The sequence below is a fragment of the Oncorhynchus gorbuscha genome, unplaced genomic scaffold (assembly GCF_021184085.1).
Source record: "Oncorhynchus gorbuscha isolate QuinsamMale2020 ecotype Even-year unplaced genomic scaffold, OgorEven_v1.0 Un_scaffold_4413, whole genome shotgun sequence".
In the NCBI taxonomy this organism is placed as follows: Eukaryota; Metazoa; Chordata; class Actinopteri; order Salmoniformes; family Salmonidae; genus Oncorhynchus; species Oncorhynchus gorbuscha.
In genome coordinates, this window is record NW_025748432.1 from 1 (window position 1) to 15,000 (window position 15,000).

General features: G+C 45.3%; 1 protein-coding gene across 1 annotated transcript in view; it reads left to right on the top strand.

Annotated features, from left to right (window-relative positions):
• Window positions 1-6,879: 6,879 nt before the first annotated feature.
• The window catches only part of LOC124028544 (semaphorin-5B-like), a 25,018-nt gene continuing 16,897 nt past the window's right edge, over window positions 6,880-15,000 (top strand). Inside the window, exon 1 of the mRNA XM_046340586.1 lies at window positions 6,880-7,096. Within this exon, the coding sequence (XP_046196542.1) occupies window positions 6,931-7,096 (166 nt within the window). The 5' untranslated portion in view covers window positions 6,880-6,930. The remainder of the gene's footprint in view (window positions 7,097-15,000) is intronic.

Here is a 15,000-nt window from a genome sequence, read left to right on the forward strand (position 1 = left end):
TCTATTCTACACTATTCTATTTCTATTTTTTACTATTCTATTTCTATTCTATTTTAGACTATTCTATACTATTTTCTATTCTACATTCTATTTTCTATTTTACATTCTATTCTATCTAGACTATTCTATTCTACACTATTCTATACTATTCTATTTTACACTATTCTATTCTTCTAGACCATATTCTATTTTAGACTATTCTATTCTAGACTATTTCTATTCTAGACTATTCTGGACTATTCTATTCTAGACTATTCTATTCTAGACTATTCTGTACTATTCTACACTATTCTAGACTATTCTATTTTACACTATTCTATACTATTCTATTCTAGACTATTCTATTCTGTACTATTCTACACTATTCTAGACTATTCTATTTTACACTATTCTAGACTATTCTATACTATTCTATTTTACACTATTCTATTCTAGAATATTCTATTTTACACTATTCTAGACTATTCTATACTATTCTATTTTACACTATTCTATTCTATACTATTCTATTTTACACTATTCTATTCTAGACTATTTTACACTATTCTAGACTATTCTATTTTACACTATTCTATTCTAGACTATTTTACACTATTCTATACTATTCTATTCTACACTATTCTATACTATTCTATTCTACACTATTCTACACTATTCTATTCTACACTATTCTATTATATTTTACACTATTCTAGACTATTCTATACTATTCTATTTTACACTATTCTATTCTAGACTATTCTATTTTACACTATTCTAGACTATTCTATACTATTCTATTTTACACTATTCTATTCTATACTATTCTATTTTACACTATTCTATTCTAGACTATTTTACACTATTCTACACTATTCTATTTTACACTATTCTATTCTAGACTATTTTACACTATTCTATACTATTCTATTCTACACTATTCTATTCTACACTATTCTACACTATTCTATTCTATTCTACACTATTCTATTCTATTTTACACTATTCTATTCTAGACTATTCTATACTATTCTATTCTACACTATTCTATTTTACACTATTCTATTCTAGACTATTTTACACTATTCTACACTATTTAGACTATTTTTTACACTATTCTAGACTATTCTAGACTATTCTATTTTACACTATTCTATTCTAGACTATTCTATTTTACACTATTCTAGACTATTCTATCTAGACTATTTTATACTATTCTATTCTAGACTATTTTACACTATTCTACACTATTCTATTTTACACTATTCTATTCTAGACTATTTTCTATTCTACTATTCTATTCACTATTCTATACTATTCTATTCTACACTATTCTATTTCTACACTATTCTATTCTACACTATTCTACTTTTATACACTATTCTACACTATTCTATTTTACACTATTCTATTCTAGACTATTTTACCATTCTAGACTATTCTACACTATTCTATTCTAGACTATTCTACACTATTCTATTCTAGACTATTCTGGACTATTCTATTCTAGACTATTCTGTACTATTCTACACTATTCTAGACTATTCTATTTTACAATTCTATTCTAGACTATTCTATTCTGTACTATTCTACACTATTCTAGACTATTCTATTTTACACTATTCTAGACTATTCTATACTATTCTATTTTACACTATTCTATTCTAGACTATTTTACACTATTCTATACTATTCTATTTTACACTATTCTATTCTAGACCATTCTAGACTATTCTACACTATTCTAGACTATTCTATACTATTCTATTTTACACTATTCTATTTTACACTATTCTATTCTAGACTATTTTACACTATTCTATACTATTCTATTTTACACTATTCTATTCTAGACTATTCTACACTATTCTATTCTAGACTATTATATACTATTCTATTTTACACTATTCTATTCTAGACTATTTTACACTATTCTATACTATTCTATTTTACACTATTCTATTCTAGACCATTCTAGACTATTTTACACTATTCTATTCTAGACTATTCTATTCTATTCTACACTATTGTATTCTACTCTAGACTATTCTATACTATACTATTCTATTTTACAGTATTCTATTCTAGACTATTCTATACTATTCCATTCTAGACTATTCTATTTTACACTTCTATTCTAGACTATTTTATTCTACACTATTGTATTCTACTCTAGACTATTCTATACTATACTATTCTATTTTACAGTATTCTATTCTAGACTATTCTATACTATTCCATTCTAGACTATTCTATTTTACACTATTCTATTCTAGACTATTCTATACTATTCTATTCTACACTATTCTATTCTACTCTAGACTATTCTATACTATACTATTCTATTTTACAGTATTCTATTCTAGACTATTCTATTCTATTTTACACTATTCTATTCTAGACTATTCTATACTATTCTATTCTACACTATTCTACTTTAGACTATACTATACTATTCTATTTTACAGTATTCTATTCTAGACTATTCTATACTATTCTATTCTAAACTATTCTATACTATTCAAATCAAATCAAACGGTATTTGTTACATGCTCCGAATACAAGTATAGACTTTAGCGTGAAATGCTTACTTACAAGCCCTTAACCAACAGTGCAGTTCAAGAAGAATAAAATATTTATGATGTAGACTAAAATAAAATAAAAGGTAACACAAAAAAAATAACAATAACGAGCCTTTATACAGGGGGCACCTGTACCGAGTCAGTGTGGGGGGGTATATACAGGGGCACCTGTACCGAGTCAGTGTGGGGGTATATACAGGGGGCACCTGTACCGAGTCAGTGTGGGGGGTATATACAGGGGGCACCTGTACCGAGTCAGTGTGGGGGGTATATACAGGGGGCACCTGTACCGAGTCAGTGTGGGGGGTATATACAGGGGGCACCTGTACCGAGTCAGTGTGGGGGTATATACAGGGGGCACCTGTACCGAGTCAGTGTGGGGGTATATACAGGGGGCACCTGTACCGAGTCAGTGTGGGGGTATATACAGGGGGCACCTGTACCGAGTCAGTGTGGGGGGTATATACAGGGGCACCTGTACCGAGTCAGTGTGGGGGTATATACAGGGGGCACCTGTACCGAGTCAGTGTGGGGGGTATACATAGTCAGTGTGGGGGTATATACAGGGGCACCTGTACCGAGTCAGTGTGGGGGGTATATACAGGGGCACCTGTACCGAGTCAGTGTGGGGGTATATACAGGGGGCACCTGTACCGAGTCAGTGTGGGGGGTATATACAGGGGGCACCTGTACCGAGTCAGTGTGGGGGGTATATACAGGGGGCACCTGTACCGAGTCAGTGTGGGGGTATATACAGGGGCACCTGTACCGAGTCAGTGTGGGGGGTATATACAGGGGCACCTGTACCGAGTCAGTGTACAGGGGGCACCTGTACCGAGTCAGTGTGGGGGGTATATACAGGGGCACCTGTACCGAGTCAGTGTGGGGGGTATATACAGGGGGCACCTGTACCGAGTCAGTGTGGGGGGTATATACAGGGGCACCTGTACCGAGTCAGTGTGGGGGGTATATACAGGGGGCACCTGTACCGAGTCAGTGTGGGGGGTATATACAGGGGGCACCTGTACCGAGTCAGTGTGGGGGTATATACAGGGGCACCTGTACCGAGTCAGTGTGGGGGGTATATACAGGGGGCACCTGTACCGAGTCAGTGTGGGGGGTATATACAGGGGCACCTGTACCGAGTCAGTGTGGGGGTATATACAGGGGCACCTGTACCGAGTCAGTGTGGGGGTATATACAGGGGGCACCTGTACCGAGTCAGTGTGGGGGTATATACAGGGGGCACCTGTACCGAGTCAGTGTGGGGGTATATACAGGGGCACCTGTACCGAGTCAGTGTGGGGGGTATATACAGGGGCACCTGTACCGAGTCAGTGTGGGGGTATATACAGGGGGCACCTGTACCGAGTCAGTGTGGGGGTATATACAGGGGGCACCTGTACCGAGTCAGTGTGGGGGGTATATACAGGGGGCACCTGTACCGAGTCAGTGTGGGGGGTATATACAGGGGGCACCTGTACCGAGTCAGTGTGGGGGGTATATACAGGGGCACCTGTACCGAGTCAGTGTGGGGGGTATATACAGGGGGCACCTGTACCGAGTCAGTGTGGGGGTATATACAGGGGGCACCTGTACCGAGTCAGTGTGGGGGGTATATACAGGGGGCACCTGTACCGAGTCAGTGTGGGGGGTATATACAGGGGGCACCTGTACCGAGTCAGTGTGGGGGTATATACAGGGGGCACCTGTACCGAGTCAGTGTGGGGGGTATATACAGGGGGCACCTGTACCGAGTCAGTGTGGGGGGGTATATACAGGGGGCACCTGTACCGAGTCAGTGTGGGGGGTATATACAGGGGCACCTGTACCGAGTCAGTGTGGGGGTATACAGGGGGCACCTGTACCGAGTCAGTGGGGGGTATATACAGGGGGCACCTGTACCGAGTCAGTGTGGGGGTATATACAGGGGGCACCTGTACCGAGTCAGTGTGGGGTGTATATACAGGGGCACCTGTACCGAGTCAGTGTGGGGGTATATACAGGGGGCACCTGTACCGAGTCAGTGTGGGGGTATATACAGGGGGCACCTGTACCGAGTCAGTGTGGGGGTATATACAGGGGGCACCTGTACCGAGTCAGTGTGGGGGGTATATACAGGGGGCACCTGTACCGAGTCAGTGTGGGGGGTATATACAGGGGCACCTGTACCGAGTCAGTGTGGGGGTATATACAGGGGGCACCTGTACCGAGTCAGTGTGGGGGGTATATACAGGGGGCACCTGTACTGAGTCAGTGTGGGGGGTATATACAGGTGGCACCTGTCCCGAGTCAGTGTGGGGGTATATACAGGGGGCACCTGTACCGAGTCAGTGTGTGGGGAATATACAGGGGGCACCGGTACCGAGTCAGTGTGGGGGGTGTATACAGGGGGCACCTGTACCGAGTCAGTATGTGGGGTATATACAGGGGGCACCTGTACCGAGTCAGTGTGGGGGGTATATACAGGGGGCACCTGTACCGAGTCAGTGTGCGGGGGTATATACAGGGGGCACCTGTACCGAGTCAGTGTGCGGGGGTATATGCAGGGGGCACCTGTACCGAGTCAGTGTGGGGGGTATATGCAGGGAGCACCTATACCGAGTCAGTGTGGGGGGTATATACAGGGGGCACCGCTACCGAGTCAGTGTGGGGGTATATACAGGGGGCACCTGTACCGAGTCAGTGTGGGGGGTATATACAGGGGGCACCTGTACCGAGTCAGTGTGGGGGGGTATATACAGGGGGCACCTGTACCGAGTCAGTGTGGGGGGTATATACAGGGGGCACCTGTACCGAGTCAGTGTGGGGGGTATATACAGGGGGCACCTGTACCGAGTCAGTGTGGGGGGTATATACAGGGGGCACATGTACCGAGTCAGTGTGTGGGGTATATACAGGGGGCACCTGTACTGAGTCAGTGTGGGGGGTATATACAGGGGGCACCTGTACCGAGTCAGTGTGCGGGGGCACAGGCTAGTTGAGGTAATCTGTAAATATAGGTGGGGGCGAAGTGACTATGCATAGGTAACAAACAAACAGCGAGTAGCAGCAGTGTACAAAGGGGGGGGGGGTGAATGTAAATTGTCCGGTGGCGATTTTATGAATTGTTCAGCAGTCTTATGGCTTGGGGATAGAAGCTGTTGAGGAGCCTTTTGGTCCTAGACTTGGTGCTCCGGTATTCTATACTAAACTTTTCTACACTAAACTATTCTATACTAAACTTTTCTATACTAAACTATTCTATACTAATCTATTCTACACTATACTATTCTATAATAAAATATTATATACTGAACTATTCTACATACATACCACACACTGTTCCCTCAACCCCTGCATATCTATCTACATACCACACACTGTTCCCTCAACCCCTGCATATCTATCTACATACCACACACTGTTCCCTCAACCCCCGCATATCTATCTACATACCACACTGTTCCCCCAACCCCTGCATATCTATCTACATACCACACACTGTTCCCTCAACCCCTGCATATCTATCTACATACCACACTGTTCCCTCAACCCCTGCATATCTATCTACATACCACACACTGTTCCCTCAACCCCTGCATATCTATCTACATACCACACACTGTTCCCTCAACCCCTGCATATCTATCTACATACCACACACTGTTCCCCCAACCCCTGCATATCTATCTACATACCACACACTGTTCCCTCAACCCCTGCATATCTATCTACATACCACACACTGTTCCCTCAACCCCTGCTTGTCTACCTTCATTTGAATGAATGTGTGTGATTATCAGTAATGACAGGATAAGTTTGCATGTTGGGGTTTGGGATAGGGGGAGTAGCTCAATTACTGTTGTGTTGCTATAACCTTTGACCCCGCTAATGTCATTTGGGTCAGCGTTGGTGGCCACTCACTCCAGCTCTGCACAATGTCAGCACACTAGACAGGTGTCTATTGGCCAGCCCATAAAAAAGTCAAAAGTACAAGTCCCAGGGGTCAAGAAGGCTTGGGGTCACTAAAGGTTTAAATGAAATGATCAGATTAGTTAAATGGATCTATTCTGGCATAGAGGTAAAACATAGTATTATCTATGGTCTGTGGTGTTCAGTTGACACGTTGCTCTTTCTACCTTTAGTTCTCATATCTTTCAAGGAGTAAAAATATCTAAAAGCTCAAATACATTTTATACAGAAGACAATGTCGTTCTAGTCGTCTTTCGCTGCACTTTACTGTCTAAGTGGTGATTGGCTGTCTGTATGTTATAATCAATCGTCATTGGCCATGTGTATGTTTGACTGACAGCTCTGTCCTTCCTCCCTCAGGTGTGTCCTGTGAGGACCAGTTAGAGGTACGGTGGGCGTGGTTGGCCCCGTAACCATGGCGACGTCTCTGTGGGAGTTTGTGTCCCTTCATCCCGTTGGTCTAGTGCTGCTCCTCTGCCTGCCACTCTGTCTATGCCAGCAGCCATTGGTCAACTTTGAGAGTCCGTTCCCACCCCTACCGGAGTGTACCAGGAAAGTTCATCCCATCGTCCCATACAAAGGTGAGCACATTAGATACTTTGAGCATTTGCCTGTTGTGCCGGGTAGGCAGGGTTTTCATTTTTAAGAGTATGCAATTGGTTACGGTGCTCCAGGCAGCTCAGTCAAGCATAGCGAAAGTATTTGACAGATTTCCAATACCATTTTGTAAATCTACTCCTCACTAGCATCATCATTCCAATGAGACGTTTCACAATGGTTTCCTATTCAATGCTATCTCCTCTGAGGATTCTGCAGCCTCATCCTTCTCAATCACTCCTCTGCCCGGAACGCCAGCTATATGGGTCTGGCCCAAGAGAAACCGAAAGGACAGCAACATTTTGTGATTGTAGATAATTGGACTCCTCTCATTTCTGGAGCCTTTTCCCTTTTAAGAGAGTTGTCTATTCTTTCTCTCTCTCATCCCCAAAACCCCTCCCTCGCTCCTTCCCTCCACAGTCAGCTCTTTTCAGGGTTCCATTATCTAGAGAGAGAGAGAGAGAGAGAGAGAGAGAGAGAGAGAGAGAGAGAGAGACTACTTTCCACTCCATTTGGATGTCTGTTAGGAAGTGTCTGTCCTTTGCCAGGATGCTCCCCCCTCAGGGGTGTAGTTTCTGAAAGGGGTCTGAGGAGAGGAGGTGGGGGAGGAAGAGAGGGGGGAATGGTAAACTGTTCTGTCAGTCAACTGTCAATCATCAGACACTTGTCACACTTGTCACATGCTGGTTCAATGTGGCTGAGACTGGCATCACTATGTACCTCAGGGAACACTGCTGTCTGCTATTGTTGTCTTACTGGAGACCGGATGGGCAACTCTGATGTGGGTGGGGCCACAAGAAATCTGAACTCATCATGAGGGGCCATTGTGGCTCGCGGGTCTGCCTACCCACACAGGGCTCCCGAGTGGCTTGTGGGTCTGCGTACCCACACAGGGTTCCTGAGTAGCGCAGCGGTCTAAGGCACTGCATCTCATCTTGAGGTGTCACTACAGACACCCTGGTTCGATTCCAGGCTGTATCACAACCGGCTGTGATTGAGGTCCCATAGGGCGGTGGAAAATTGGCCCAGCGTCCTCCGGGTTTGGTCGGGGTAGGGGTGGGTTTGGCCGGGGTAGGGGAGAGTTTGGCCGGGGTAGGGAGGGGGTTGGCCGGGGTAGGGGAGGGTTTGGCCGGGGTAGGGAGGGGGTTGGCCGGGGTAGGGAGGGTTTGGCCGGGGTAGGGGAGGGGTAGACCGTCATTGTAAATAAGAATTGTTTACAAATGTAAAACATGCAGTCAGCTTGTTGACGACCCGACATCAACTTTTTTCCTCTCATGACAGCAGAGAGAAAAATTACACGTTTTATAGTTATTTCCTGCAATTCTTCACATTTGGCCATTTGGGTGGAGAGAAATGTTTGCAGTCTTTAATATGATCTGAGTGAGACTGACTAATAAAATCAATGGGCCCCGGTCGGTAATTCAACCATGATTACTACAAGTTTAGATAGCTGGCAAGACTAACTTACCAATCTAAAACATGTTAGCTGACACGTGCTGTCAGTGACTGACATATTTTGGGGGTGGAATTGATCGCAGGCCTACAAAAGAAGCAGTTGTCCATCTCCCGCTGTATAAAAACATGGCTTTGGACTGAAGCCTTTTAAAGATGGCGTCGACAGAGAGGGCTGCCTCGCTTCTAGTCCTTTTACAAGCATTTAGCTACACTCCCAATAACATCTGCTAACCATGTGTATGTGACCAATAACATCTGCTAACCATGTGTATGTGACCAATAACATCTGCTAACCATGTGTATGTGACCAATAACATCTGCTAACCATGTGTATGTGACCAATAACATCTGCTAACCGTGTGTATGTGACCAATAACATCTGCTAACCGTGTGTATGTGACCAATAACATCTGCTAACCGTGTGTATGTGACCAATAACATCTGCTAACCGTGTGTATGTGACCAATAACATCTGCTAACCGTGTGTATGTGACCAATAACATCTGCTAACCGTGTGTATGTGACCAATAACATCTGCTAACCGTGTGTATGTGACCAATAACATCTGCTAACCGTGTGTATGTGACCAATAACATCTGCTAACCGTGTGTATGTGACCAATAACATCTGCTAACCGTGTGTATGTGACCAATAACATCTGCTAACCGTGTGTATGTGACCAATAACATCTGCTAACCGTGTGTATGTGACCAATAACATCTGCTAACCGTGTGTATGTGACCAATAACATCTGCTAACCGTGTGTATGTCACCAATAACATTTGCTAACCATGTGTATGTGACCAATAACATCTGCTAACCATGTGTATGTGACCAATAACATCTGCTAACCGTGTGTATGTGACCAATAACATCTGCTAACCGTGTGTATGTGACCAATAACATCTGCTAACCGTGTGTATGTGACCAGTAACATCTGCTAACCGTGTGTATGTGACAAATAACATCTGCTAACCGTGTGTATGTGACCAGTAACATCTGCTAACCGTGTGTATGTGACCAATAACATCTGCTAACCGTGTGTATGTGACCAATAACATCTGCTAACCGTGGTGATGGTTCCGGTTGGAGCGAGTGGTCGCATCTGCACGTCGCTCCAACAGGTAGTATAACTTTTTCATTATATTTCATTATATCACAACGGTTTGATTTGTCTTATCTTAGCAATTTCTTCTCAGCTAGCTACATAGCCGTCTTTGTATCAAAGATAATTGCGTAATTATCGTATTTCGCCGTCCTAACGTAGTCTTCACTAGCCAGCTAGCTAACGTCCACTGATTAGCTGCACTGGAGAAACTATTACACTCAACTGAACGACTTGATTAGTTTAGTGTTAGCTAACTACATAGCTGTCTTTGCTGTCTTCGTATCATCGTATCATCGTATCCAAGATAATTGTGTTGTTTAGGTTCAGAGTGTATAGTCTTAGAGTGATTATCTTAATTTACCGAGGTTAGCTAGCCAGCTATTTGTCGTCCTTAACGTAGGTGACTCTGCTAGCTAGCCAACAGCTAGCCAACGCTAGCCAACGCTAGCCAACGTCTTCTGTATAGAACTCAACTACCCGGTCGCATTCACAGGTTGTATCACATTTTCACTTCATTTCATTACAGTACAACGGTTTGATTTGTTTGATCGTAGCTAGCTACTTAGCTAGCTACATAGCCGTCTTTGTATCAAAGATAATTGTGTAGTCTAGAGCGATTTTCTAGGTTCGCTAGCCATCTATTGTCGTTCTTTTAACGCAACGTAACGTAAACAACACTGCTAGCTAGCCTGCTAGCCCCCGAATAGCAACACTGCAGAAACTATTACACTCAACGGAACGACTTGATTAGTGTAGTGTCAACAACGCACCCACTGCCAGCTGGCCTACTTCAGCAGTACTGTATCATTTTAATAATTTTAGTCAATAAGATTCTTGCTACGTAGCTTAACTTTCTGAACATTCGAGACGTGTAGTCCACTTGTCATTCCAATCTCCTTTGCATTAGCGTAGCCTCTTCTGTAGCCTGTCAACTATGTGTCTGTTTATCCCTGTTCTCTCCTCTCTGCACAGACCATACAAACGCTCCTCACCGCGTGGCCGCGGCCACCCTACTCTGGTGGTCCCAGCGCGCACGACCCACGTGGAGTTCCAGGTCTCCGGTAGCCTCTGGAACTGCCAATCTGCGGTCAACAAGGCAGAGTTCATCTCAGCCTATGCCTCCCTCCAGTCCCTCGACTTCTTGGCACTGACGGAAACATGGATCACCACAGACAACACTGCTACTCCTACTGCTCTCTCTTCGTCCGCCCACGTGTTCTCGCACACCCCGAGAGCGTCTGGTCAGCGGGGTGGTGGCACCGGGATCCTCATCTCTCCCAAGTGGTCATTCTCTCTTTCTCCCCTTACCCATCTGTCTATCGCCTCCTTTGAATTCCATGCTGTCACAGTTACTAGCCCTTTCAAGCTTAACATCCTTATCATTTATCGCCCTCCAGGTTCCCTCGGAGAGTTCATCAATGAGCTTGATGCCTTGATAAGCTCCTTTCCTGAGGACGGCTCACCTCTCACAGTTCTGGGCGACTTTAACCTCCCCACGTCTACCTTTGACTCTTTCCTCTCTGCCTCCTTCTTTCCACTCCTCTCCTCTTTTGACCTCACCCTCTCACCTTCCCCCCTACTCACAAGGCAGGCAATACGCTCGACCTCATCTTTACTAGATGCTGTTCTTCCACTAACCTCATTGCAACTCCCCTCCAAGTCTCCGACCACTGCCTTGTATCCTTTTCCCTCTCGCTCTCATCCAACACCTCCCACACTGCCCCTACTCGGATGGTATCGCGCCGTCCCAACCTTCGCTCTCTCTCCCCCGCTACTCTCTCCTCTTCCATCCTATCATCTCTTCCCTCCGCTCAAACCTTCTCCCACCTATCTCCTGATTCTGCCTCCTCAACCCTCCTCTCCTCCCTCTCTGCATCCCTTGACTCTCTATGTCCCCTATCCTCCAGGCCGGCTCGGTCCTCCCCTCCCGCTCCGTGGCTCGATGACTCATTGCGAGCTCACAGAACAGGGCTCCGGGCAGCCGAGCGGAAATGGAGGAAAACTCGCCTCCCTGCGGACCTGGCATCCTTTCACTCCCTCCTCTCTACATTTTCCTCCTCTGTCTCTGCTGCTAAAGCCACTTTCTACCACGCTAAATTCCAAGCATCTGCCTCTAACCCTAGGAAGCTCTTTGCCACCTTCTCCTCCCTCCTGAATCCTCCGCCCCCTCCCCCCCCTCCTCCCTCTCTGCAGATGACTTCGTCAACCATTTTGAAAAGAAGGTCGACGACATCCGATCCTCGTTTGCTAAGTCAAACGACACCGCTGGTTCTGCTCACACTGCCCTACCCTGTGCTCTGACCTCTTTCTCCCCTCTCTCTCCAGATGAAATCTCGCGTCTTGTGACGGCCGGCCGCCCAACAACCTGCCCGCTTGACCCTATCCCCTCCTCTCTTCTCCAGACCATTTCCGGAGACCTTCTCCCTTACCTCACCTCGCTCATCAACTCATCCCTGACCGTTGGCTACGTCCCTTCCGTCTTCAAGAGAGCGAGAGTTGCACCCCTTCTGAAAAAACCTACACTCGATCCCTCCGATGTCAACAATTACAGACCAGTATCCCTTCTTTCTTTTCTCTCCAAAACTCTTGAACGTGCCGTCCTTGGCCAGCTCTCCCGCTATCTCTCTCTGAATGACCTTCTTGATCCAAATCAGTCAGGTTTCAAGACTAGTCATTCAACTGAGACTGCTCTCCTCTGTATCACGGAGGCGCTCCGCACTGCTAAAGCTAACTCTCTCTCCTCTGCTCTCATCCTTCTAGATCTATCGGCTGCCTTCGATACTGTGAACCATCAGATCCTCCTCTCCACCCTCTCCGAGTTGGGCATCTCCGGCGCGGCCCACGCTTGGATTGCGTCCTACCTGACAGGTCGCTCCTACCAGGTGGCGTGGCGAGAATCTGTCTCCTCACCACGCGCTCTCACCACTGGTGTCCCCCAGTGCTCTGTTCTTTGTCCTCTCCTTTTCTCGCTATACACCAAGTCACTTGGCTCTGTCATAACCTCACATGGTCTCTCTTATCATTGCTATGCAGACGACACACAATTAATCTTCTCCTTTCCCCCTTCTGATGACCAGGTGGCGAATCGCATCTCTGCATGTCTGGCAGACATATCAGTGTGGATGACGGATCACCACCTCAAGCTGAACCTCGGCAAGACGGAGCTGCTCTTCCTCCCGGGGAAGGACTGCCCGTTCCATGATCTCGCCATCACGGTTGACAACTCCATTGTGTCCTCCTCCCAGAGCGCCAAGAACCTTGGCGTGATCCTGGACAACACCCTGTCGTTCTCAACTAACATCAAGGCGGTGGCCCGTTCCTGTAGGTTCATGCTCTACAACATCCGCAGAGTACGACCCTGCCTCACACAGGAAGCGGCGCAGGTCCTAATCCAGGCACTTGTCATCTCCCGTCTGGATTACTGCAACTCGCTGTTGGCTGGGCTCCCTGCCTGTGCCATTAAACCCCTTCAACTCATCCAGAACGCCGCAGCCCGTCTGGTGTTCAACCTTCCCAAGTTCTCTCACGTCACCCCGCTCCTCCGTTCTCTCCACTGGCTTCCAGTTGAAGCTCGCATCCGCTACAAGACCATGGTGCTTGCCTACGGAGCTGTGAGGGGAACGGCACCTCAGTACCTCCAGGCTCTGATCAGGCCCTACACCCAAACAAGGGCACTGCGTTCATCCACCTCTGGCCTGCTCGCCTCCCTACCACTGAGGAAGTACAGCTCCCGCTCAGCCCAGTCAAAACTGTTCGCTGCCCTGGCCCCCCAATGGTGGAACAAACTCCCTCACGACGCCAGGACAGCGGAGTCAATCACCACCTTCCGGAGACACCTGAAACCCCACCTCTTTAAGGAATACCTAGGATAGGTTAAGTAATCCCTCTCACCCCACCCCCCCTAAGTTTTAGATGCACTATTGTTAAGTGACTGTCCCACTGGATGTCATAAGGTGAATGCACCAATTTGTAAGTCGCTCTGGATAAGAGCGTCTGCTAAATGACTTAAATGTAAATGTTAAATGCAATAACATCTGCTAACCGTGTGTATGTGACCAATAACATCTGCTAACCGTGTGTATGTGATCAATAACATCTGCTAACCGTGTGTATGTGACCAATAACATCTGCTAACCGTGTGTATGTGACCAATAACATCTGCTAACCGTGTGTATGTGACCAATAACATCTGCTAACCATGTGTATGTGACCAATAACATCTGCTAATCATGTGTATGTGACCAATAACATCTGCTAACCATGTGTATGTGACCAATAACATCTGCTAACCACGTGTATGTGACCAATAACATCTGCTAACCATGTGTATGTGACCAATAACATCTGCTAACCATGTGTATGTGACCATAACCATGTGTATGTGACCAATAACATCTGCTAACCATGTGTATGTGACCAATAACATCTGCTAACCATGTGTATGTGACCAATAACATCTGCTAAATCTGCTAACCATGTGTATGTGACCAATAACATCTGCTAACCATGTGTATGTGACCAATAACATCTGCTAACCATGTGTATGTGACCAATAACATCTGCTAACCATGTGTATGTGACCAATAACATCTGCTAACCATGTGTATGTGACCAATAACATCTGCTAACCGTGTGTATGTGACCAATAACATCTGCTAACCATGTGTATGTGACCAATAACATCTGCTAACCATGTGTATGTGACCAATAACATCTGCTAACCATGTGTATGTGACCAATAACATCTGCTAACCATGTGTATGTGACCAATAACATCTGCTAACCATGTGTATGTGACCAATAACATCTGCTAACCATGTGTATGTGACCATCTGTGTATGTGACCAATAACATCTGCTAACCATGTGTATGTGACCAATAACATCTGCTAACCGTGTGTATGTGACCAATAACATCTGCTAACCATGTGTATGTGACCAATAACATCTGCTAACCATGTGTATGTGACCAATAACATCTGCTAACCATGTGTATGTGACCAATAACATCTGCTAACCATGTGTATGTGACCAATAACATCTGCTAACCATGTGTATGTGACCAATAACATCTGCTAACCATGTGAATGTGACCAATAACATCTGCTAACCATGTGAATGTGACCAATAACATCTGCTAACCATGTGAATGTGACCAATAACATCTGCTAACCATGTGTATGTGACCAATAACATCTGCTAACCATGTGAATGTGACCAATAGCATTTGATTTGAAGCCGTTCAGATCCAGTGACATTGTGTCAAGCCTGTATGTTGCTGCACATTTCCCTATGAGAAATGAAAGTAGTATTTAATATATTTATT